General features: G+C 38.9%; 1 protein-coding gene and 1 long non-coding RNA gene across 6 annotated transcripts in view; one reads left to right on the top strand and one right to left on the bottom strand.

Annotated features, from left to right (window-relative positions):
• The window catches only part of LOC114880228 (WD repeat-containing protein 47), a 59,592-nt gene extending 42,811 nt beyond the window's left edge, over positions 1 to 16,781 (top strand). For 4 of the 5 annotated variants that reach the window (XM_029196056.2, XM_029196064.2, XM_029196029.2 and 1 more), the window contains exons 7-11: positions 9,063 to 9,259; positions 11,433 to 11,602; positions 12,177 to 12,484; positions 13,517 to 13,757; positions 14,523 to 16,781. In XM_029196056.2, coding sequence (XP_029051889.1) covers positions 9,063 to 9,259; positions 11,433 to 11,602; positions 12,177 to 12,484; positions 13,517 to 13,757; positions 14,523 to 14,668 — 1,062 coding nt within the window. In that variant the 3' untranslated portion in view covers positions 14,669 to 16,781. The remainder of the gene's footprint in view (positions 1 to 9,062; positions 9,260 to 11,432; positions 11,603 to 12,176; positions 12,485 to 13,516; positions 13,758 to 14,522) is intronic. The other variant, XM_029196038.2, reaches the window with a different exon arrangement.
• The window catches only part of LOC114880314, a 126,239-nt gene continuing 117,854 nt past the window's right edge, over positions 14,866 to 23,250 (bottom strand). Inside the window, exon 5 of the long non-coding RNA XR_003790059.2 lies at positions 14,866 to 18,540. This is a non-coding gene — a long non-coding RNA (uncharacterized LOC114880314). The remainder of the gene's footprint in view (positions 18,541 to 23,250) is intronic.

Raw genomic sequence — 23,250 nt, 5'->3', positions numbered from 1 at the left:
GCGATCCATTGTTCCCCGTTGAAGAAGCTTGTCGATTTTCCTACCTACCTGCTTCCTCTTACTTCCATTGAGAATCGAGGGAACCGGTACGACCTACTTGATGATCCTACATATCAGTTAAACCAAGAGAAGCAACTTGAAACGCTATTAACTTCTTCAAGCATGAAACTCATCCGCGAGGACTAGTTAGCGCGATGAATAGCATTGAAACGAGCCAGCTCGTTCGTTAACACCGGCCGATTCGCAGCTGTCGTTCGTAACAGGATCGCTATCGATCGGTGCCGAGAATATGGGCGACATACGAGTGCTGGATCCTCGAATGGATCCTCGCTTCGACCTCAAACAGTCCCGTCCTTGGCCTCCGATGTACAGAAGCCATCCGGCATCCAGAGGTCCGTCCTTCTGCTACCGTCCGCTTCCTATGGACGCGATGACTCAATGGATGACCCCTCATATGGCCGACTATAATTACGTGCAAGCTAGAATGGGCGGATCGAACACCAGCAAAGGTCGCGATTATTATTATCTGACACCCTTGTATCGAAACGCCATGCCACCCCCGCAGGCCATGTCGCCTCTTCAGGTACCACCTGTAGCCGTGTCCCCTAGGATGATGATGATGGGTCCTCAGAGTCGCACAAAGAGTTCCGTAGGATTGTGCAGGAACAGCGTGCCACCTTGCACCTGTTCGGTGGGCAGGACGAGGTCCTTGGAGGACGTCAGAAGCGAAGCGAGCGAGTGGGAAGACTATCACGACGAGAATGGGAATCATTTGCAGAGGAAGAGCCCGAAGAACGGTGGTGTTTGCAAACAGGCACGTAGATCTATGGAGAATCTTTTGGACGTGGAAACGAGCGAACTGCAGGAACAGGCTACGTTCGAGAGAAACGGGAAAGGATGTAAGAAAACGGATGAAAGGAAAAGCGAGAGACCGGGAAGAAGACGAGGCAGCTATATGGTTTGTCTTATTTCTAAGGATCAAGCAATGCATCATTTGGAATTTTAGTAATTTTCTGTATAGATTGAGCTCTTTTATGGTTTCTCTTGATATATGACTCTGTACATTGGCGTAGACTCGATGAGATATTGATTTTTCACGCTTTTACCATAATTACGGATTTATATAAATCGTTGTCGATAAGATATCGATTACCCACGCTTTTACTGTAATCAGATTTATAATGAGACATTATCAATTTGATTTAGCTATTAGATATAATCTATACAACCGGATGTATATGTTATTCGAAAAGTTCGATCCTGTTAAAGAGCGTTTCTCGCACTCAATTAAATGGTGCGTTTCGTAGATGCTAATGAGCGTGAAACCACTTTTACTAGAAACTTCGTTTCGATTTATTTTACGGATCTGTTTTATGCTTATCGCGTCTTGCGTGCAAATTAATGGGAGCAACTTTTAATGGAAAGTATTCCGCAAGTTTATTGCTCCAGTTTCGTGGTATCTAATTGATATCAACGGCAAGTTCCGGAAATATGTATAGACTATTAGTGGGTGAAATTATTCTTAATAACGAAATTTATTTTCTACATTCTATCAATTGTTAATTCTTAATTCGTATTTCAAAGATTCGCAAACAAAGGAACTTTCACGATTCTCGAAAGATTTCAACGAGAGGGTCGTTTATTCAAATTTACAATTTAATTGAGATATTGTTAAAGCGAGAATACTGGCCAACGGGACAATTAAAACTCGGATACTTTCGAAAAAAAAAAAACATTTTTCTGGTGAAAGTGAATCCGCGGTTGCACAATCGTCAGGCGCGAACGAGGACGAGCGATCTCGAAGCAAAACAAGATTTCTATAAACTATTAACCCGAGCGATCTTTTATTATTTATTTATCGTTCTTGTTTCGATCGAGAAGATTGTCGAAAGTGGACACGCTGATGAGCGTTTATTTCGATCTAAAAAAGTGCTTTAATTATCTTCGTACCCTTGATATGATTGCAACAGTTTGCAATTACAATTATTTTCCTTTTTTAATTGCCACACCAAGGAGAAAGTATGTTGGTATTATTGGTTTAAATGGAAAAATGATTGCTATCATCGAACGGTTGGATTGAAATAATTAAATACGATTCAATTGATGCACTCTCGTTTACGCAAAATGATTGATTTCTAATGGGAATTATTAAAGATGGTTTTGCTTAATCGAAGAGATCATAGAAAGGCTTTTTGTTTCTTACTTTCTTGCGGCGTATTATTTTATAGCTTCATTAACTTGGTATTACCGTAATAAACCTGTACATAAGAAATATTAGATGATTAGAATTTATGAAACGTTTTCGTAAGTTTCTTATACTCTTTCCTAAGTCTTATCACGTGAGAGGGTTTTTCCAATTTATTCGAAACTTGATAAAATTGTTAAAACGTTAGGTTTATATCGTATCTTAATTAGTCTTTTCACTATGTGGTTTCTTTTCTGATAGCCATAAATCAATCACCGAAATTTAATAAATAATTTAGCTATTAATTATTCTGAAAAGGTTCCTATTTCAGTTTGATATTAATTTCACATCTCAATAGGTTTGTCATTTGCAACGAACGGGTTAAACTTTGAAATTTCTAATTAAGTGTTGCTAGCGGACGTGTTAATAACTATCGTGTATGATTTATGCACAACTCATCGATCTTTCACGGCGAACTATTCGATCATATCCACTCTCGTCCGTTAACATTTGGTTGCATAATTGTTTTTTACAAATTGCAAAACATTTAGCGTATTATACGACACGAAGTGAACGTTCGTTCTTGTCCAGTTGAATATAAAGGTGTTCCTTCTTTCGCCCGAGGGATGGCATCCTTTGAACTATTACGTGATCGATTTAAAGGCCTCTAGTTTGGAAAAATCCTTCTACCTTCGCTCGAGAAAAGCGAGCTTGAATCACCGGTTGGATCACATTCGATAAGAACCCGTTAGCTGCAAGTGACCCCTTGTAGAATTTCTCGATAACGATTAACATTTCTTCACTATGCCAATCCTGAATTTTCGGTTAGCTCTGGACACCTTTCGTTTCAGAAACTAGTTCTTAACCCACATTCCATGTTAATCGACATGTCTTCTGGTTCTGATTGAGTGTCCAGTTCCACAGATTTATGTTTATTTCTCATATGTTCCTTTTTATAATTTAGACTGGCTCAATGAACATCGACTCTGATTTTTGATCTTCTTTATTTGTAAATGTAACATTCTGTTGCAAATTGCTGTTTCTCTTTTAACACGTTGATTGCCGAGATGAAAATGGGCATTTATTATCAAACATATTGAAGCTCTAATTATTAAGAATGAGAATAATTACCGATCACCGATTACCCCCCTGTAATCTACATATTAAATTGAATCTGTTAAAATTTGCATTTTACTATAAATATCGGAGTATTATTACTCTTTTATATTCCAGTTATCACAATTTGCATTTCCTTTTGTAAGATAGAAAAAAATCTAGAAGAATGAATAAAGATTTGACAGATCGTTTGAAGTATCAACATTCAGCTAAGTTGAAAGTTGTTCTTGCGAATTCAGTGAAGCGTTCAATGACGTACGAAGTAAATTAAGAAAGCTGACGTGTTACGTCCATAAAGGAAGAAATGTTTACAATAACATTTCGTTTATCGAAACAAGTTTCGATAATTCTATTCATTGCTAATCATTGATTGACCCACCTAGCCTCTCAAATCGCGCACACACTTGCAACTTTGACTTCCTGGAATAAAGCAGATTGCAAAAGTGTGCCGCAACCCAGATCCGCGAGACGTCTGGTTTCACCGCAATTATACCACACTCATGTATTCTCTTGGTTTCCGATCGATCGATCGATCGTACGATCATCCTTGATGTGGTACGCGTTTTACGAGACGGAGAAAGGACGGGTTTCCGGTTCGACCGGTTCGTCGTTAAGAGTGAAAATCGCGATTGCGTGGGCAGATCTATTTTCAGCGTTCCAATATCGCAATTATAATTTTTCACAAAATTTCATCGTATCAACGATACGAATTAAAAATTTTTCACACATTGGAGTTAATTATAGCTTACATCTCGTCGCGTGAAACTTTAGTAAATCCACGTTGTTGAGAGAAGAAAATAAGGCGGATAAGCGATTAAATGAAAAGTAATTTTTTGCTGTCGTTATGCAACGAATAAACCAATAGATCTTTCATTTCCGTCTTTCGATTTAGCAGAAAAAATAATAGAGAACGAGTGTATGTTGAATTGAAATCACCTTTTACAAGCAGCGTGTCAAATCGAACTCATTTTCACCGGCAAAGAAACACTAAGTCACTGCTAAGCGTTGATGTATCTGGATGATAATCGTTAATAATCAATCGAGGATACGTTATAAAAAGATTGAACGTTTCGCGGATTAATCAAAGGGCATATTGTTTAAAGATCCCGGATGCGTCGTAATTACAGGATATAATGTTGCTGCAGGATATACGCGTTAACTGTACAAAGAATAAAAGTTTTCAAAAGGCGCACACAGGAAGATTAATAACATCGGTAGCCACACGTGGCGTGATTCATTGCTTAATTCGTCGAATACCAACGGGATTTCCTGCTTGCAGCGTAAAAATACGAATTTTTCAGAGCGACAAGATTGAATCGCAAAGGTAATTAAACAGTTTCGTACGAAGGGAAGACAAGGGTTTGTGAAAAATTACGATGCAATTAATTACGTCGATTAATCACCTAAGTATTATAATAGCGATGAACTTGATGAACTTAAATTAATTTTTTTTTAATTATCTTTATGCATAAATTTTAATTAACACTTTGATGCATCAATTTTTATTCAGTATCGTGTGTTAATTATAATTTGCAAATTAGTAATTTTCTGTTGTATTAGGAAACGAATGGTAATGAATTTTTTGATTGATAATTTAATCGCTGAAACGTGAAGCAGTAATTTTGATGATCTCCGATGAATAATTCATCCACTTTGGATTATCAAACAACAAAACAACACGATCGAACGAACCTCGCTTTCCATCTCGATTATTTCAGCGCATCTATTTGCATTTCTGCCACTTTCGATGAGTAAAGCTAGTACAGCAGCTGAATCGCTTTCTTGCGTTTATCAGCCATTTCGTTTGCATGCTTGCTATTCTGATTAACATAATCATCGTATTAATTTGCGAATTAATAGCTCTTCATCGAGCAATCTCTTAAGTGGAACTAAAAATAAGCTACAAGCAATACTAATTCGACTGCAGATACTTATGCAAATATATTAGGTTCATACAAAAATAATAATAATTTTTATGTCGATTAATTAATTTTATTTAGATAAAAGGTACAAATTAAATTATTTCAAATACCATAAAACTGATCGTTTATTAGAAATTCTCTTTACTAAAGTAATCTATTATTGACATAAATGCAGGCAAAGTAATTTTCTTGAAAACAGAACGGTAATTCGATGCACACTTTTAGTTCGTTTAATGAGATCCATAAAGCTCTCGTTTCCCGAAAAATCACTCGACCTTTTAAAACAATTAAGAGAAAGAAAGCACCGATAATTTGGCGAGTTTACTGACCCGTCAGAGAAACTAGGTTTCTGTCGGATCTTCATTGAAATTTATGCTTCGTTCCCGGATGGTTTACCATTTCCGGTACGTTAAACGTCCGGAAGAAAGTCAATTCATCGATGAAATTTCCACGAAGCTTCGAGTTTTGAAGACAGGTCGACGATTGATTCTCTTCGACGGCCTCATTCTCACTCGTAAATCGCTTCAACAGGTTTGTTATTGTCCTGCTGAACCATTGTATTGTTTCTGTAATACACGTTTTGTTGCTTTAAGTCACGATTGACCCAGTCCCCATTATTTAAGGGTTAAAATAGAGGTCTCTGACGTTTCGATCTTCTTCGTTTAAGGAGACTGAACATTTTTTGAGGGTACAAAAATTAATTTTTGGAGTCAGAATCTATAATTAAAACAATTTTTTGGATGTTATAAGTGGGTGGAAAATGCTTCTCTTGTAAAATCACGTTTTTCGCCATTCAAATTCACAAATGCACTTGGTTAATTTTCAATGTACTACAGAAAATGCTGACTCCCCTTAAGAAATCATTCACGCTGTCTCTTTTCTAACAAAATGAATAATCAAAAATTGACCTAGGCTTTTGACGTAGGCTTTTCACGAATCCAAAGGCATGTCTGCCTTTGATCCAGTCGATTTCTATTAGCGTTTCAGCGTAAACGACACAGCACGGTGAACACCGATGGAGAAACGGCGTTCGTGACTAAGCAGCTCCGCTGATTCGCGATGTGTTTGCCGGGAATCATTCTACACCTGTCTCGTCCTAGATCTCTGGAATTTTTTTTTCTTTTTCACGTTGCTTCTTCGTTTCCTGCATTCGTTTGAAATCATTTCTGTTAACAATTACAATGCTGTTCCACGTTAAATCATTTTAAAAAATCTATCTATCACCGATCTTGCTTTTTAGCACTTTGACACCTAATAGATTATTCATAGAGAAAAATGTTTAATTGTGTGCACGGCAAGAAACGTATCTTATTCAAGGTTCGTTTCGAAGAAAACCACTGAACGGTTTAAAGAGAACGATTGTTTTTCAGCGATGAAATTATTCAGATCTCGATCCCTTGTTTCGCACGGTTTAGCAAGAGGAGATCGATGATGACAACGGAAAACAGTTCTCATTTGCTTTGCTAATTCGAGTTTATCGCGAGACGATCGAGTGCACGAGGAACTCGTGGAACTCGAAAGTAAAAGCGTGGCGAGGCGCGCGAAACGTTGTGCAAGACGAATCGCGAAACGATTCCGGGCTTCGCCGGTTGTTCCGTTAAGAAAAACGTCCGAGGAAAATTCGTCGTAGAATTCTGTTGGCCGGTAAAATCGATTGCGTTTAAACGATTATCGTTCCGTGAAGTTGCAAAGGTTAGTCAAGGAGTAAAAATTACCACCGAGAGAATAGAACGATTTAACGAGCTCCCAGAGAAATATGCATAACGGGGTTACACGATACTTTAAGAATTTACTATTTGGTACTTGATGGATTGAATAAATTGTTACGCTCTGAAATTTAGAAAGCCGTTTTATTTTTTTTGGAATATCAATTGTAATATGTGGGGCCATTATTTCATTTCATTTCAGAGTTTAACGCTATTACTACCAAGCCAGTCGAAATGACTGGCTTCAAGTTTCTTATTTTAAATTATACATTTTTATTGAAATGTATGTTGGCTATTGTCGAGATAAAGAATCGATACACATGTTACCGTCAATATATGAAAAGCAGGCATTGTATAGAATGCCTAGGCAATATCGATCTAAATCCTAATATAAACAATATTAATTTTCCCCTAAATAAAAATTTTTGATTAAAGATCTTTTAGAACTTTTTCTTATTTTACTAACTTTTAGAATAATTATTTTATAAAATCTTTATAATGCCTAGAAAAAATTTATATAATATTAATAATTTAGATATTTCATACTTTGGCAGAAAAAGCTAGGCATTCTATACAATGCCTGCTTTTCATACATTCCCCTAACATATATAATTAATTACGTTTCATCCTTTATCTATTTAATTTTCTACATTATTTTCAGCTTAAAAATAAGTGTGCATCAAACGTCGGTAATTCTAGTGTTAATGAAATATAAATTATTCTCTATAATATAATTATACCATCGTAATAATAATTTTACAGATCATGAGAATCAAGATGCTTCTTAATCTAATTGCTTTCATAACGCTCAACGTATTAATCATTCTTGGTGAGAAAATGAAAATTTATTTGTTTGTGAGATAATTCACGACATTGAGAGATTATCATAAGTTCAACGAAACAATATGTATATAATGAGCCTTCAAACGACAAAACGCCTTGAGCAGGAAACTTCTCCTGTATTAGCATACAAATAAATTTCATGATGTAGTTAGAAATTCTTTCAAGGTCTGGCTTTCTAATTCTTCTCGACTTTTCGTTGCGTTCGCTGTTACGTTTTACCAAGAGCATACTGGTTCGAGTAGAAAAGTGTCCCTAATTTGTACAACTTTTATTACGTAAAATGATGGGGTCGAAACTGGTAGCATTCGAACATTAACTCAATTCGAGCCGGTTCTCGAAACGTAAATGTTAATCTCTGACGAGTGTGTTTTTCATTTTTCTTCGCAAACTTTTTCTCCGACAGCTACCTGAATCTTGTACAATTTTAACATGTAAATTAGAGAGTATTGCAAGTGGAACAGCGTGTTATTTGAACCGCGTGCAATTCGAAGTAACCTGTTGCGATTACGTTAAATGCCTAGTACTGCAACTGAACTGGACATTTGTTTGAATATTTTTATCTAAACCGTGCAAATTATATTACGCTGGATACCTTTAACAAAAGCACTTCATACAATTATCAATTTTCTCTTGAACCTCAAAATACCAACTCTGAAAACGCTTGTCAGCGTTCCGCAAACTCAATTGCACTATTCTGACAACTAGTTTATCGATCTGCAATTCGTTTCGCCGTATTCGAGCGACAGGTTGACGCAATAATTAATCTCGAGCATCATTAACCCTTCATCCGTGATACGCTCTAACTTGAAACCGAGACGTTTCATCAGCATCACTTTCATACGGCTAGTTTAACGCATTGACTGACACAGTCGTAACAACCACGCTTACGATCTACGATGATACTTTAATATAAGGTTTCTATTTAATACTTTAAATTACCAGCGTAATAGCGGCACTCAAAATTTTCTCTTCTTTCATCAACTTTAATTTTCATCAAAACAAAGCAATTTCTCTCGCTCGTTTCTATCCAGTATACCGTAGTAAGATTGATAATATCAGTCCAGTGAGATAAACGCGTGATAAATCAGTCAAACACCTTGAACGTACACTCGCCTTTCGCAATGAAAGTGTTATGAAAAAGAACCTGAAACCGTATTGTGACTAATTAATGTCTATGACGTCTGAATAGATGTTGATCGTATCTTTGTTAATTTCTCTAACACCACGAAGTGTCGTTGATGGTCAACGAGCATGAAATATAATCTAGAACCGTGATTCTTTTGTTTTCAGCAAGAACCAAGGCAGGAATTAGACGCCAGCAACGGAAGTAGCAACGGTGGCAGGCCGAGATTCGTTCCTGTGACGGCATTGGAGGATGTGCAGGCAGTTCGATGCGCGGAGTTTCACCCCCATGGAAAATTGTACGCCGTGGGATCGAATTCGAAGACTCTGAGAATATGCTCCTATCCAAAGCTCCACGATGTCAGGTAAAAAAGAATCTCTTTGCTAATTTTCATACTATGATAGTTGGTCAGAAGGAAGAAATAATAATTCCCAGATGTAGCGTTTTCCACTTGGTCTCGCGATAACCCCTTCATTATTTACGGTTGATCAGAAGAAAAAAATAAGCGAACAATAGTTGAGATTGAAGCTTCGTTTTCCACTTGGTTTCGCGATAACCCGTCCATTATTTACAGTCCCAAGCTTGGCCTGTTCGCGAATCGACGACGCTCGAGCCGCGTTTAATTTCGCCGCTAGTAGACTAATTTTACGCAAGTGTGCTGACTTAACGAACGGCGAAGGCCTTCATACCAAACGGAGCATTCCTGAATGCTCGACCAGCGTGTGGATTCTTTTATTGCCTCCCATCACCGCGATACCATCTCTTTATTCTCCTCTTTCTTGCCTTCAAACTGGGCTTGTAAAACTGATGGTTGAACAATTCGAATATTTCAAATGATCGCATTTTTAATTGTGTCTATCAGAAGGAGGTAAAAGAAATCGTTCATCTAAATGAATTGGATAAAATTTGTTTAATTTTTCATTAGCTTACAAGCAATGTATTATGGAAATATAATTATCTCCGATTAAACAGACGAATCTTGTTTGCTCATGTTTTTATTGTTTTCGAATTTTCTACTTGAGTTGTAGTGAAAGCGTGATGTTCCTTCCAATTAATCAAATTTCATTTCTCTTCGAAGATACTACCATTAAAAAAGCGAATGTTTACTTTCATTCATTGTGATTTAAAAGAAATCTTCTTTTATGGAACCTCCTTTGAAATTCTGGGAATAATGTTGCTTCTACCATTCACTGCTGCAGTGAAAAGGATCAACCCATAGAATTATTAGCTTCTGTGTTCTCATTTTACATCACGTTTCTTCGAAACATTCAATTCCCTAAGGAGATGATCATTTTCGATTCATCCGTCAAGGTATCCGTGTTCCAATGTCGCTCCCCGTTCGCGTAGCCGGCAACGACAAGCGTTTCACTCTGTCCGCGTGTAAATTGGCCATGTGGAACGTGATAAACGCGTCGCAGTGTGACAGCGGTTGATTGATAAGCGAGAGCTTGCCTCTTCATTTGTCGCGAAACCTCTCGGTGGAACAGTATCAGTGCCAAGTCTCTTTACCGTCGTTGCTCTCGGCAACGTTTCCGCTAACACTCGTATCCGCTTTCGAGAAAGGAAACCAACAAGGCGGGAACGAAATCAATTATAGTAGAGGATCATTTGCAAATCTTCTTCCTTTGAATATTAATTTGTCGGTCAAAGTTATTTTTTTAACTCATACATTTTCTTTCATAAAACTTAAAAATTTCATTATAAATTTCTCTAAAAGAATCCACCGACCCATTTTATTGTCCACCGATATAAACGCAGTCCAATTATTCGAATCTCTAGAAAAGCAAAAAGCAATCGGAACATGCTTCTTCGATCCTCGATTCAACATTCTCCGGGCGGAGAAATCGGAAATTCCCGCTTCGATTCTTCCCCATCGCGATTTCAACCATACCGATCATTTTCCACACGCGATACCCCCGTTTCCATTGGAAGAAAGTGAACAGGTAGATTCAAAGAAGATCGAGACGAGTTTAATCGGCAAACGAACGTACACCCATTGGGGTTCAGCTGAGGGGAACGATTAGTATCTAGCGGAAAGCGTGGGCGGTGTGAAAGTTTCCTGTTTAAAATCGTATCGACAATCCTCTCCCTGATTTCCACGCGATTCCTCGCGGCTTGTTCGCATCCTGCTCGCGTGTTCAATTAAGAACAACGCTCGGGCTGAGAACGAGGATGAAAACGAGGCTGAAGAAAAGTGACGCACGAGAACGCAGTTACTTGGAAATTTCATCATTTTCCGCAGAAAATTTTTAATTACCATCCATCTGCACAAGTGAAATAGGAAAGCATAACGAGATCGAAATTGAAAAGTACAATGAACGATGAATTTGTCTCAGCTTTGAAATTTCTGATGCCGAAGTGGAAAGTTGAATCGAGGATCGGGGAAAAGTGAAACGATTCGCGGGCAAAGCAGCGGATCGATGTCTCGGTTGCGTGGTTTTCTTTTAGTTGGTTTAAGCGATATTTTGCGCGGTGAAATGGAACAAACGTACTTCGAATCGTTGAACGCGTCGTGTAAAAGAAACACGTTTCTTCAGAGAGGATCATCAGACGTATCAGCCCACGGTTCTCTTCAAGAGAACGAAACACCACAAGGGTTCGATATATTGCCTCGCATGGACACCGGATGGGCAGCTGATGGCGACCGGAAGTAACGACAAGACCGTCAAACTGATGCGTTTCAACGCTGATACATCGAACCTCGAAGGTACGTCTAATTAATAATTAAAAAGCACCACTAAAACCAGAAACCATACCTTTACTGCTAATCATTAATTAAAGATGATTAATTATCAAAATAAATCAAATGTGTAATGTAAACATTGTTGAAAGGATCATTAATCTAAAAAATAATTCACGAACTACCTAATCTATGCAATTTAATAAAAACAAGTAGAAACGACTTAAATTAATAATACCGAATAGGATAATAAATAAAATCCTGTCATTCATCACAGTCCATATCCTTTCTACCTCGCTAATCAACCACTGACAGCAACTTCATAACACCTGCAGTAAGTTTCAAATTACTTAACATATCCAGAAACAGGTGGGAAAGTTAGCTCGTTAATTGAAACTCATACATCACAGAGAAACTGTATCACCATGACTTCTTACGTGTCCAGCATTCCACGATTCACGAAATAACAGCCTTTAAGCTTCCTGCTTGTCACTGCGGTAACACCCGAACCGTCTCGCGTGTGTAATTATTGCGTAACCGTGTTCCCGAAGAACTTTCACCCTCGCAAACGACGTATTGACCTGACGACCCTTTTCCGCAGGGCAAGAAGTCGAGCTGACGATGCACGACGGCACAGTGCGCGACCTGTGCTTCCTGGAGGACACCTCGAACAAATCCAGTCTGTTGATCAGCGGGGGTGCAGGCGATTGTAAGATCTACGTGACAGATTGCGCGACAGGAACACCCTTCCAGGCTCTCAGCGGCCACAGCGGACACGTTCTCACCCTTTACAATTGGGGTGGTGCGATGTTCGTGAGCGGTTCCCAGGATAAAACCGTACGATTCTGGGATCTAAGAACGAGAGGATGCGTCAACATGGTCACCCCGGCTACGGTACCTGGAAGCAGGGTTAGTTGGGTTCTCTTGTTAAATTTAGCACGAATTTTTCAGACAGAAAACAGGTGATGTGAATTTTTAAAGAATTTTATTGAAGTATAATTTTACTTTAAATTTGATTTACTGACAATTTGTGTAATAACTTTTACATCGCTTGGTTTCTTGTACTCTTTGATAGTCATCATCGTTCACCGAGAGAAATAGAGTTCAAATATTAGTATTTGATTCGCTTCTCGGTTAGTGCTCTTCTCCTGTCATCGGCACCGATCAATGAAATTCTTTCGGAAAAGGAAATTTTCGATTTGATTAAAAGCAGTGGGAATTTTTGGGGATCAAAAAATTAAATTTTTATTTTGTTTATTTTTTTATTTGCTAATACATAATATTAGGAATCAGAATCTATAATTTAAACAATTTTTTTGGGTACCATACGTATAAATTCGTCTGACGTATAATAGAGGCAAGGTTTTAGAAAAATGTTCCCCCTGTAAAATCACGATTTTCGGCACTTATGTTCCTTTTTCTCAGTAACCATTCGGCCGATCGAGTTAAAATATTGAATACATATTTTATCCAAAGACTATTTTGAAATTCTGCCTACAGTCAGATTGGCAGCACTTTCTAAGTTAAAAGTAAAGGTACAAAAGTAAAGGAACATTCCATTTGGCCAAAGTACACATCTACTTGAAGTTGACAGCTGCAGTAGATTTTGAAGAAAAGAAACATGAAATCGACTTATTTTTTATTTACCACAGGAAATGTCCATTCCTCATGAAACGTTTGATTAATAAACGATAACAGAAAGGATTTCGCTGATCGATAGCGCATCCAGCATGCACCGACGACATCATCGACCTTTTAAGTTTCTTAAGTTTCGTTTTTCAGTTCGACGTCCGATAAAATTTCGACCCACGTTTTTCAAGTCACACCGGCCCATCTTCTTCACGCATTCTTCTCTCCGTAGATCTCTTTCTTCGGATCGAATTTTTATCGGACGTACCTTGAGTCAACGTGGAACGGAATCGGTATCGCGTGTCTGATCAGCATTTGATACCGTTGCAGGTTGGCAGTCCGGTAGCTGCCCTCTGCGTCGATCCATCCGGACGACTACTGGTTTCCGGTCACGAGGACAGCAGCTGCGTTCTCTTCGACATACGAGGCGGTAGAACCGTGCAATGCTTTAAACCTCATGCTGCTGATATCAGAAGCATACGCTTCTCACCTTCCGCCTACTACTTGCTAACCGGTGGATACGATAACAAGCTCGTTCTCACCGATCTGCAAGGTGGGTTCTTCGTGATTAATTAATTAACGACCAAACTATTGTAGCGAGTTATAAAGATTTCGCCTGGAACGACACAGGTCCAAGAGGAGTCGTTCGGTTCTTTAGTTTTAGAGAACCTAATTTACAGTAATACCTCAGTATACGACCTTAATCCGTTCCTAATGTTTGGACTTATTTTATAAGTCCTAATATTTCCCATATTTTGTTATATGATATCCTTACTTGTATGATCAGTCAGTTAATAATAATACTCCGAATATAATTGATTATTAATTCAATTTTTCCTCTGAGATAATTATTTAAAAATTATGCAAAATTTACACAAAAAATTTGTCACGTCCAAAGAGGATCACTGTAGTAGATGCGACCGCTTCAGCCAATAATACATTACCACCTGAGGTGGGGCACGACCAATCAGACCAGCTTTCCTTCCGAATGAAATTATTGTAGCTCCCTACCGCAGTGTCCTCGGGTCTTTCCTAGATCAGGGGTGACGAATTTCACTGCGGGCTACACGAGCTGCTCTCCTACTTTACCGATTTCTCTAGCACTAAAATTAGTTCCTAATAAAGTATAGAACAGGTATTAATGTGCTTCGCGAGAAAGAAATCCGATGAAGTGAAATCCGATGTATTAAGAAAGGAGGGATACGAGTCGTCAGTTAATCACCCCTGTCTTAGATCATCTCCGAATCAAAATTAAAAGAAGACTACGTTACATCTAAATATACTACGGATATTTCATATTTTATTTTATTTGTTGCAGGAGATCTAACGATGCCGTTACCCAGTGTGGTGGTAGCCCAACATCAGGACAAAGTGATCTCTGGACGGTGGCACCCGACGGAGTTCTCGTTCCTAAGTACCTCTGCTGACAAAACAGCAACTCTCTGGGCTCTGCCACCAGTCTAGGCTATCTGAAACTGCAAAACGCGCGTTCGCTACTCGTTATGCTTGTTTCTTCCTTTCAGTAATAATTTCCTTATCGCTCATGGTCGTTCGTTCTTTGCAGAGAAATCCTTGCAGCGTATCATTTTATTATCGGTTTCTCAATGAAAGTAAAAAACGAGACTGAATTTTCTCGCTATCCTAAGATTCGTCTTCGTTTGTATAGGAAATCGTTGCAGGAAACAACGATGAAGGAAGGAGCGATCGCGAGCGATATCGGCGTGCGAATTTCTTGTTAAAACGGGAAGAAAGTTTTTCCTCGTGTACTCGCGCGTGATTCAACCATGACCAATTAAAAGAAATCTTCCTTGAAAATATTCGCACGCAGATGAAAAACATCGTAACGTGTTTGCCGAGCAAACGTTGCACGCTTTGCGAAGCTCGGTTGAGATTAATGAAAGTTCAATTTCGTGATTGAACGATGCGTCGAAGAGCATCGACGAGTCTGGTAGGAATCATAAGACTGCGAAAGAACTGACGGAATATTATTAAATTCGGAGACACTCGACGGACGCGAGGTCGGGAACACCGGCGAGGATTCGCGGACATAGGATTTTAAAAAATGAATCATCGCGGTCGCAATTTCAAAACGATCGAGAATATTTTCTTGAGTCGAAATCGAGCGTGTCGCTTGTTAGATTCGTGGTGTAACGTTTGTCTCTCCATTTTATAGTTTCTTCGCGGTTGTGTGTTTACCTTGATGTAAATAAGTTAGCGGTAGCGTTAAGAGCCTCGAACCATGGGAGACGAAAATCTTTCCCGAAACGTCGCAATTGCCCTTGATTTATTTTCTTAGTCTTTAAATGCTCTCTTACTCCTTACCCTCTTACCCTTTCGTTGCAGATAGAATCTAGATTTACTTGCATAGAAAATAACAATTGCGAAGATCTACGTTTTTCTCTGAGTTCGTCTATCGACCTTCTTTCATTACTCACCTTTCCTTTGTTTCATTTAAACCTTGGAAATAGAACAACACCGTTTCTCCCCATGAAAATCATCATCATCCCTTGTCCTTTTATCGATCCCCGAAGTCACGCCAAATATTCGCATATATTATATACTTCTATGATATGATAGATTACCTATTCGTATTAAGAGAATCAACGTATTATACGTACGCTCATTATTAATCGCTATTTTTTACCAAGAGGATTTACCAAGAGAGGAGAAACGAGATTTTCTCTGGACTCGAATGATCTCGACGCGTCCTTACGCGTCGTTATCGTAGCACGATAAGCAGAGAATTCTAGCTTTTTAGATTTAAGGTCGTCGCTTGTCGAAATCGCCAAAGCTGTCGAAGTAGCCGGGGAAATCGGGAAAAAATCGAAGGAGAAATTTCTGTTTCAACGCTTAAACGATCGTATTTCTCCTTGTACATACATGCAACGTTTTCGCGAGGATCACGATGTCCTTTGGGTTTTATTTCCAGCTACAAACAATGAGAGAACGAACCGCGTCTCGCGTGTTCTTCTTGCGAATCATACATGTACCCTTCGAATGTAAAGACTCCGAGTTGTGACGTTCGAACGATCGCATACAATGACGGAAGAAAGTCATCGCTTGTCGTGGCAAAAAGTGATTTCGTTTTACCGCACGATGCTGCCTTAATATCGTTCTTTTTTTTTCTTTCTTTCTATCCATTGAATGATCGATCGAGCAGGATTTCGAAGCGAAAGACAGAGTCGTGGAAGGAAGAGGAACGAGGAAGCGAGCATCTGGCTTCTCTGTAGCAATTTGTCGTGCCTTCTGTCGTGGCTGCTTTCGGCGATTACACACTTATTTTTCTATTTTTCACGATTTAACACATTGTCACCCCACTGATCACATCTCGTTATCCCTCACGCGTTCCTTGCACCCCTGTTTCGAAACGATCGTAATACCTGACGACTTCCCCATCGAACTCGGTTAAAAAACGCTGAATTATGAAACCTCTTCGTTATCTCGTACGATAATTACCTTATTATAATATATACATATATACATATGATATAGTATAACTTATAACTTTGTACTTTTCCTGTAGATACGACATAATACTGTCACATCTAATTTAAACAATAAAATTTACGTTATTAATTATCGTGGTATCTCAGTTACATTAAAGAACACCCTTGATTGTGAAACGTTCTTGAAATTTTCTAAATCGTTAGAGGGTGCGGGCTCAATTGTGACCCAAATTTAAAAAACCTATGTAATTTTTAAAGGAGAAATTTTTACCTGTTGAAAAATAATATTTGATGCGATGATTTAATGTTTAAAAAATGTGTCTGGAATGAAATTTCAAGCGTAGCTAATTGGATCAGATCGGATGGAAAATCATCGATCTTAGATCCTGAATAAATAAAAAATCTGTATTAAAATAAAGTCGTCGGTCGGTACGATCAAAGAGAACCTCTATTACGCAATTAAGCGGGTAAAAGCGATTACCGCGGAGTGTCGAAGAGGGTATCGAAGCCAGGTACTCTAGGACTTTTCGAAAATTTCCCATAATCACCGGGCAATCATGCAATCTTCCACCCGCGCGCGTTTTGCGCGTCCGAGGCCACCGGATTCATCGTTTTCGGTCGAAGCGGTTCCATGAATCGCCGTGGTACTCCAGTTTACGAAATCTCTGAACGAGTCTGCGTTAAGGGATTCTCCGATTTACCATCATTACGTTCACGACCCGGGAACCGGCAATTTTGCGAGGGAGAATTTATGTAGGGGGAGAGAAATTAACGCGCCCTGCCGTAACTCGAACGTCTACGACGTTTTGTAATTTAGGTGAAGTTAAATGGAGAATGAGATAAGAAGGAAAAAAATATATGGAGAAATTAAGATGCTCAGGTGATTTGGGTAAATCGGATAATATCGTATAATCAAACAGTATTTATCAAAATATTCATCAAAATCACACTGGTCATCAAAGTCATCAATATCGTCGAATAAATAAAAGGAGGAAGACATTCTTGCGAAAATGATGGTACCAAAAGGACAGAGTACCGAAAGCGCTGCAGGGACCTGTCCTCAGGATGTGACCCACCCACCCACGAAATTCCTTGGCTGCGGTACTCGTCGTCGATTCGTCGAAGCCTGTCGGTTCGCAAATATTCTTGAAATCCTCACCGCGGGCCAGGCCGTCCTAATTATTGCTGGCCGTCGATGGATACGTATGCGATCCCTGCTCCCCGAGGACAAAGGCCGTTTCCTTTCTGCTCGAGCACCACCTACGATCGGAATTCCATCCCCTGGAAGGCTTGTAACCGGAGCGCCACGTTGCACAGGCTTCAGGAATGCCCCCCGAGCTGCCAAGTTCCGTAATGTTACGTTTTCGACGCAAGAAGGGACAACGGACCTGAGGCTATACGACTGGGGAGACCAGAACAAGTGTTAAATGCCGCAGAAAGTTTTCCAAAGGATCTTGCCATTATTCTAATAACTTTTAAATAAAAATTGCGAGGATAGTTGGGATGGTTTCGTATCGAAAGTTTAACAAGCAGGTTTTAGTCAAATTGAGGAGAATTTAAGGGAGTGTTCTTCATTAGAATCGTCGATTTTGGGTGATTTTTAAGAGAGACATTTTTTTGAATTGTTACAGTCCAAGGAACTTATTATTTTGTAGACAGTTTGGGTATTATTTAAAAAGGATACTGTTTAATTTTTATAAATTCATCTTTATTTTTATTCATGTTATTACATGTTTCTCGTAATGTGTCATTTTCGATGGCTTCCATCATTCAAACGATTGTATTCATCCCAGATGAAAAATTCAGAGATAATCTTAATCTGTATGAGTGTGGTTATAGCTCGTACCAAAATGAAACAGATAAAACGTGTCCTGTCGAACTGGCATCTATCTGAAATCAAAAAATTATTTTTTAAATTTTCAATCTATTTTTGCTGCCTATGTTTCATCGGACGTTCGTCTAATGATTTTATAATGCAAGCATTGAAATCGCAATTATGTTTCCAAATTGAACCATAAGATTTTGGCAATGTGTATGGTATATTCTTGAGATACTAAGCTTTAAGAAAATGTAATAAAAAAGAATTGATTTTGTGGAGAATATCTCCTTAATTCTATCAAACTAAAAGGTTAAATTACCTCTATATAGCGAAAGTAATCCATGATTCTCGATTAAAAATTATCATCGAAGGCACCTGCGACTGATGGTAGCCATTAAAGAAGCGTGTTTCGAAAACACGAATTTAAAAGTCATCGCACTTAAATGGGCGAGATAAAAAGAAACGAGATGCTTATATTTAAGGAGAATAACAGAGGGGACTAATTGGCACGTGCCGCGATTCCATCAATTTGAAATTTGCGAGGGAGGGAAAGTTGCGACGTTAGAAACGTAATAACAATAATCAACCGGTCACGGTTCTGAGAATAATCTTGCATTTCGTCCCGCTAATAGAGTTTCGCAATTAAAAAAGCCGAGGGAAGGCTGATGGATCGAGACCGTTACCGAAATCACGAACAAACTATCAGCCAAACGAGACGCATGGTCAGAACTTTTCGATAGAGGAGGACGCTCGATGCATTAGGCTAATCGTGCCGTTAAATAATTCATCGGACGCGAAGCATTCAAATTAATAACGTATTACGTGAATCACCAGTGATCGAACTCGAATAAGGCGATTGCTTTGTATACTCTATCATTTCCGCAGTGGTTCTCCGTCCAAGATCTGATTTCATAGTAGGAATACTATAGATTTTAACCCTTTGACTGCTATGAATTCACATATGCATAATTTATTTCTTGTACATCTTAATCACAATCAAATAAAAATTATCAATGCATGTCACTAATTACATATGATATCAGATTATAATGATGTAATAAAACAATGAAAAATAAATTGAAAAATGAAGGGGAATAAAAAAAATAAAATTGTAAGTGTTATTAACTTAATTCTTATTTCGTACGCACGCAACGTTTAAGCTAAGAGTACTCAGCAGTCAAAGGGTTAAATTGACAATACTTGAGAATTTTTCTATTAAAATCTTTGACACCAGCAATTAAAAATCGTAGCAAAATATTTTAAACAAAAGAAGTGCATGCACCATCAATGTACACTGTGTTTATAAAAAGACGAACGATCATAAAATTACAGGAAACATGAACTGGATCATTATCACCGTCGTTATAAAATCCATTTCTATAGCTCATCAAGAAGTAGAGAAGACGAAGAAACGTATGCGCACCGCTGCCAGTCCAAATCGCATTCAAATGAGGAAAAGGACGGAGAGCAAAAGGGAAGGGCCTGTTCGAAACAGAGAGACGACCGCGTGTAATCATTCTCAGAAGGGCGGACGGAGGGATGATGATGATAATAATAATTTGAATGGTGCCCACTTAGCATACGTGTAATTTACCGCTTAAGATGATTTCGTCGTGCTGTTCGTTCACCATTCTTCTACCAAAGCTGGTCCAGGTCCACGAATAGCCATCTCCAGTCGAACGACGAAGCCAGAAATTCGTAATAGAGATTGCAGAAACAAAAAGGCTGGACATGTCTTTATTTTCGAGGAGTCATAATTTTGAGGGTCCCAGAAAGCTCCAGGTGCAATTAGGTCAGTATGTACAGAGCACACTCAGAATAACAATTGAACCTGTCTTACCAGTCCCTCTTCTACCACACCCCGTAGTCACAACTGAAAAGACACAATTTTGACTCCCTTTGATTCTATTTTCTTAAAAATCAGTCAACATAAGAACAAGACCGCAAAATTCTTACAATAATTGTTTGACAAACTTGTATTCCCTTCATATGCATTGATAAATAAATCATTTTGAAAAAGCAACTAAGTTATTATTTAATTTACCCAATTTCTTTTCTAAGTTATTTATTTAATTTGCATAATTTCCTTTCGGAGTTTATTTAATTTACTTTATTTATTTTCTTTACTTATTAAATAAGCTGATCAAAGGGGAATAGCATTTATGATTTTATCCCTCTTTTGGATCTCGACCGATCATCCCTTTTATTTCACTTTTTCCAGTTATTTATTATTTTATCCCTCATTATAGGCCAAAGCCCACCCTTTTCAGTTATTAATTATTTTATCCTTCCTTATGGGCCAAGACCTACTCTTCCTAATTATTTACTATCCTACTCCTCTTTATGGACAAAGGCCTTCCTTCGCAGATATTTATTTCTTTATTTTTTTCATGACCCTCGCGGGGACGACCGCTAAATCCCCGTATCTCTTGTATCACTGCATCCCTTATATCCCAACATCTCTTATAGACTTACACCAGAAATCGAAAAATTGTGATGAATTTAGTTCCTTTTTCTACCGCTAGAGGGCGCTGCTTCGGTGTGGAAATTTTAGTTCAAATTTTTGCCGCTAGAGGGCCAGCGATTTTGTACAAATTTAGTTCCTTTTTTCGCCACTGGAGGGCGCTGTTTTTTCCGGAAAATTTTAGTTCAAATTTTGTCCACCAGGGGGCGCAAAATTTATTGGTACTTTAGTTCCTTTTTTCGCCACTAGGGGGCGCTGTTTTTTCGGGAAAATTTTAGTTCAAATTTTGTCCACCAGGGGGCGCAAAATTTATTGGTACTTTAGTTCCTTTTTTCGCCACTAGGGGGCGCTGTTTTTTCGGGAAAATTTTAGTTCAAATTTTATCCACCAGGGGGCGCAAAATTTATTAGTACTTTAGTTCCTTTTTTCGCCACTAGAGGGCGCTGTTTTTTCCGGAAAATTTTAGTGCAAATTTTGTCCACCAGGGGGCGCAAAATTTATTGGTACTTTAGTTCCTTTTTTCGCCACTAGGGGGCGCTGTTTTTTCGGGAAAATTTTAGTTCAAATTTTATCCACCAGGGGGCGCAAAATTTATTAGTACTTTAGTTCCTATTTTCGCCGCTAGAGGGCGCTGTTTTTCGGGAAAATTTTAGTTTTAACTTTGTCCGTCAGAGGGCGCAATGCAGGGATTTAAAGGATGCAGGAATATAAAGAAAGCAGGGATGTGAGGAATACAGAGATATGAAGGAAGCAGGGATGTAAGGGATGCAGAGATATAAGGATTGCATAGATGTAAGGAATACAGGGATGTAAAGAAAGCAGGGATGTGATGTAAGGAATGTTGGAATGTAAATAATGCAGGGATGTAAGGGGTGCAGATATGTAAAGGATGCACACAGTAGTAATAAAATAAAATCAACACGTTCTTCCTCCTAATGAGTTTATTCAATAAGCTAAGAAGATGAATACAGCAAATTAAATAAACGCAGGAAATAAAATAAGGATACATATATGCATGTTTAGCAGGTGGATCCGCACCCGTCGGCGGTCTCTGTAGGACTGATAGTGTTTCACTTTGCTCTAGATCAAACGGTTAACACCGCTGTAAATATATTTTTTTCCTTTTTTTTTAACGTGGGAAAATCTTGCATAAGACCCCCCAGCGTCCCCTGGGGGGAGCGGGCAGCGGGGGAGTGTCAGATTCCTACTGACTAAAACCCCACGGCGACCGGACATTAACGCTAAAGGAAGACTCCGGAATCTTATGTGCATTACATAATACACACAGGTGCCCATCTCGGGGGAGGTCCACACCGAGACCTACCCTGTGGTCGACACCGAGGGTCGCAACCGGTGCCGGTTTCTCCTCGGACCGCGTACAAGGGCCTGGAGCCTCCACTCCAGACACCTAGTAATGGAGTATAATCGATGCTGTTGAAATAATCTATTTACCATCAACGTGCGTTAGACTGTTGCAGTGCGAAGTGCAGTAAAACCTCGATAAGTCGTCACTCAAGGGACCGAGAAATTTTTACGACTTAAACGGAGTAAAAACCATGCAAATTTTAAAATGACGAGGAAAGAAAAATGACGACTTATCCGGATTGACGACTTACAGAGGTTTTACTGTATTTCACATTTTTATACCAGGATATAGGAAATGACCTCGTTCTCAGTACGCAAATTCAAGGAAACAAAGGCACGTCCAGTCTAGTTGAATCTGTAGTCGCTGTTCGTAATCATGGAGGGTTGAAGCTGGAGGCGGCTGCTGCGAGACACGATCATCTACTGAAATGAAATGCGAAGGAAAACGTGGCCAATTTGTGGCCGGTCGTTCGCTAGAGTCCCAGCCAATGTTCGCCAACCTAAGGGGATTTCAACGACCACAACGAAGATGCTTTTTATCGCTCTCTGTTTCTTTTTCTTCCTTTCTATCTTTCGCTATGCTGCTTCTTCAGAATTTCTCTGTTCTCGCTGCTATTTTCTCAACTTTAAAACGAGTACGGCTTCACGGATGGGTATAAGTGTGTCGGCCAATAGCAGGGTAATTTGCGAAGAAATTAATTGTTCGCATTTCGTGTATTAGAAATTCTAAACTCGTTTACGAACGAACTCTAACGTTCCGTGGCACGAAAACATCGGGCGAAAGAATATAATCAGCAGAAATATAATATGCCGAAACACGTATAATTTTGCAGCCGTTCGAATCACCGCACGTCAGACTTTCCGCGAAGAACGGATTTCTTTGTCTTTAAATATGGTGATTACGAACGCGAGCAAAGCGTCGCGTGACAAAGAATGATAAACAGTTAGCGAA

Source organism: Osmia bicornis, chromosome 5 (assembly GCF_907164935.1).
Source record: "Osmia bicornis bicornis chromosome 5, iOsmBic2.1, whole genome shotgun sequence".
Lineage (NCBI taxonomy): Eukaryota > Metazoa > Arthropoda > Insecta > Hymenoptera > Megachilidae > Osmia > Osmia bicornis.
The sequence above is the reverse complement of the archived record's forward strand: the minus strand, read 5'-3'. Positions and strand labels throughout refer to the sequence as shown.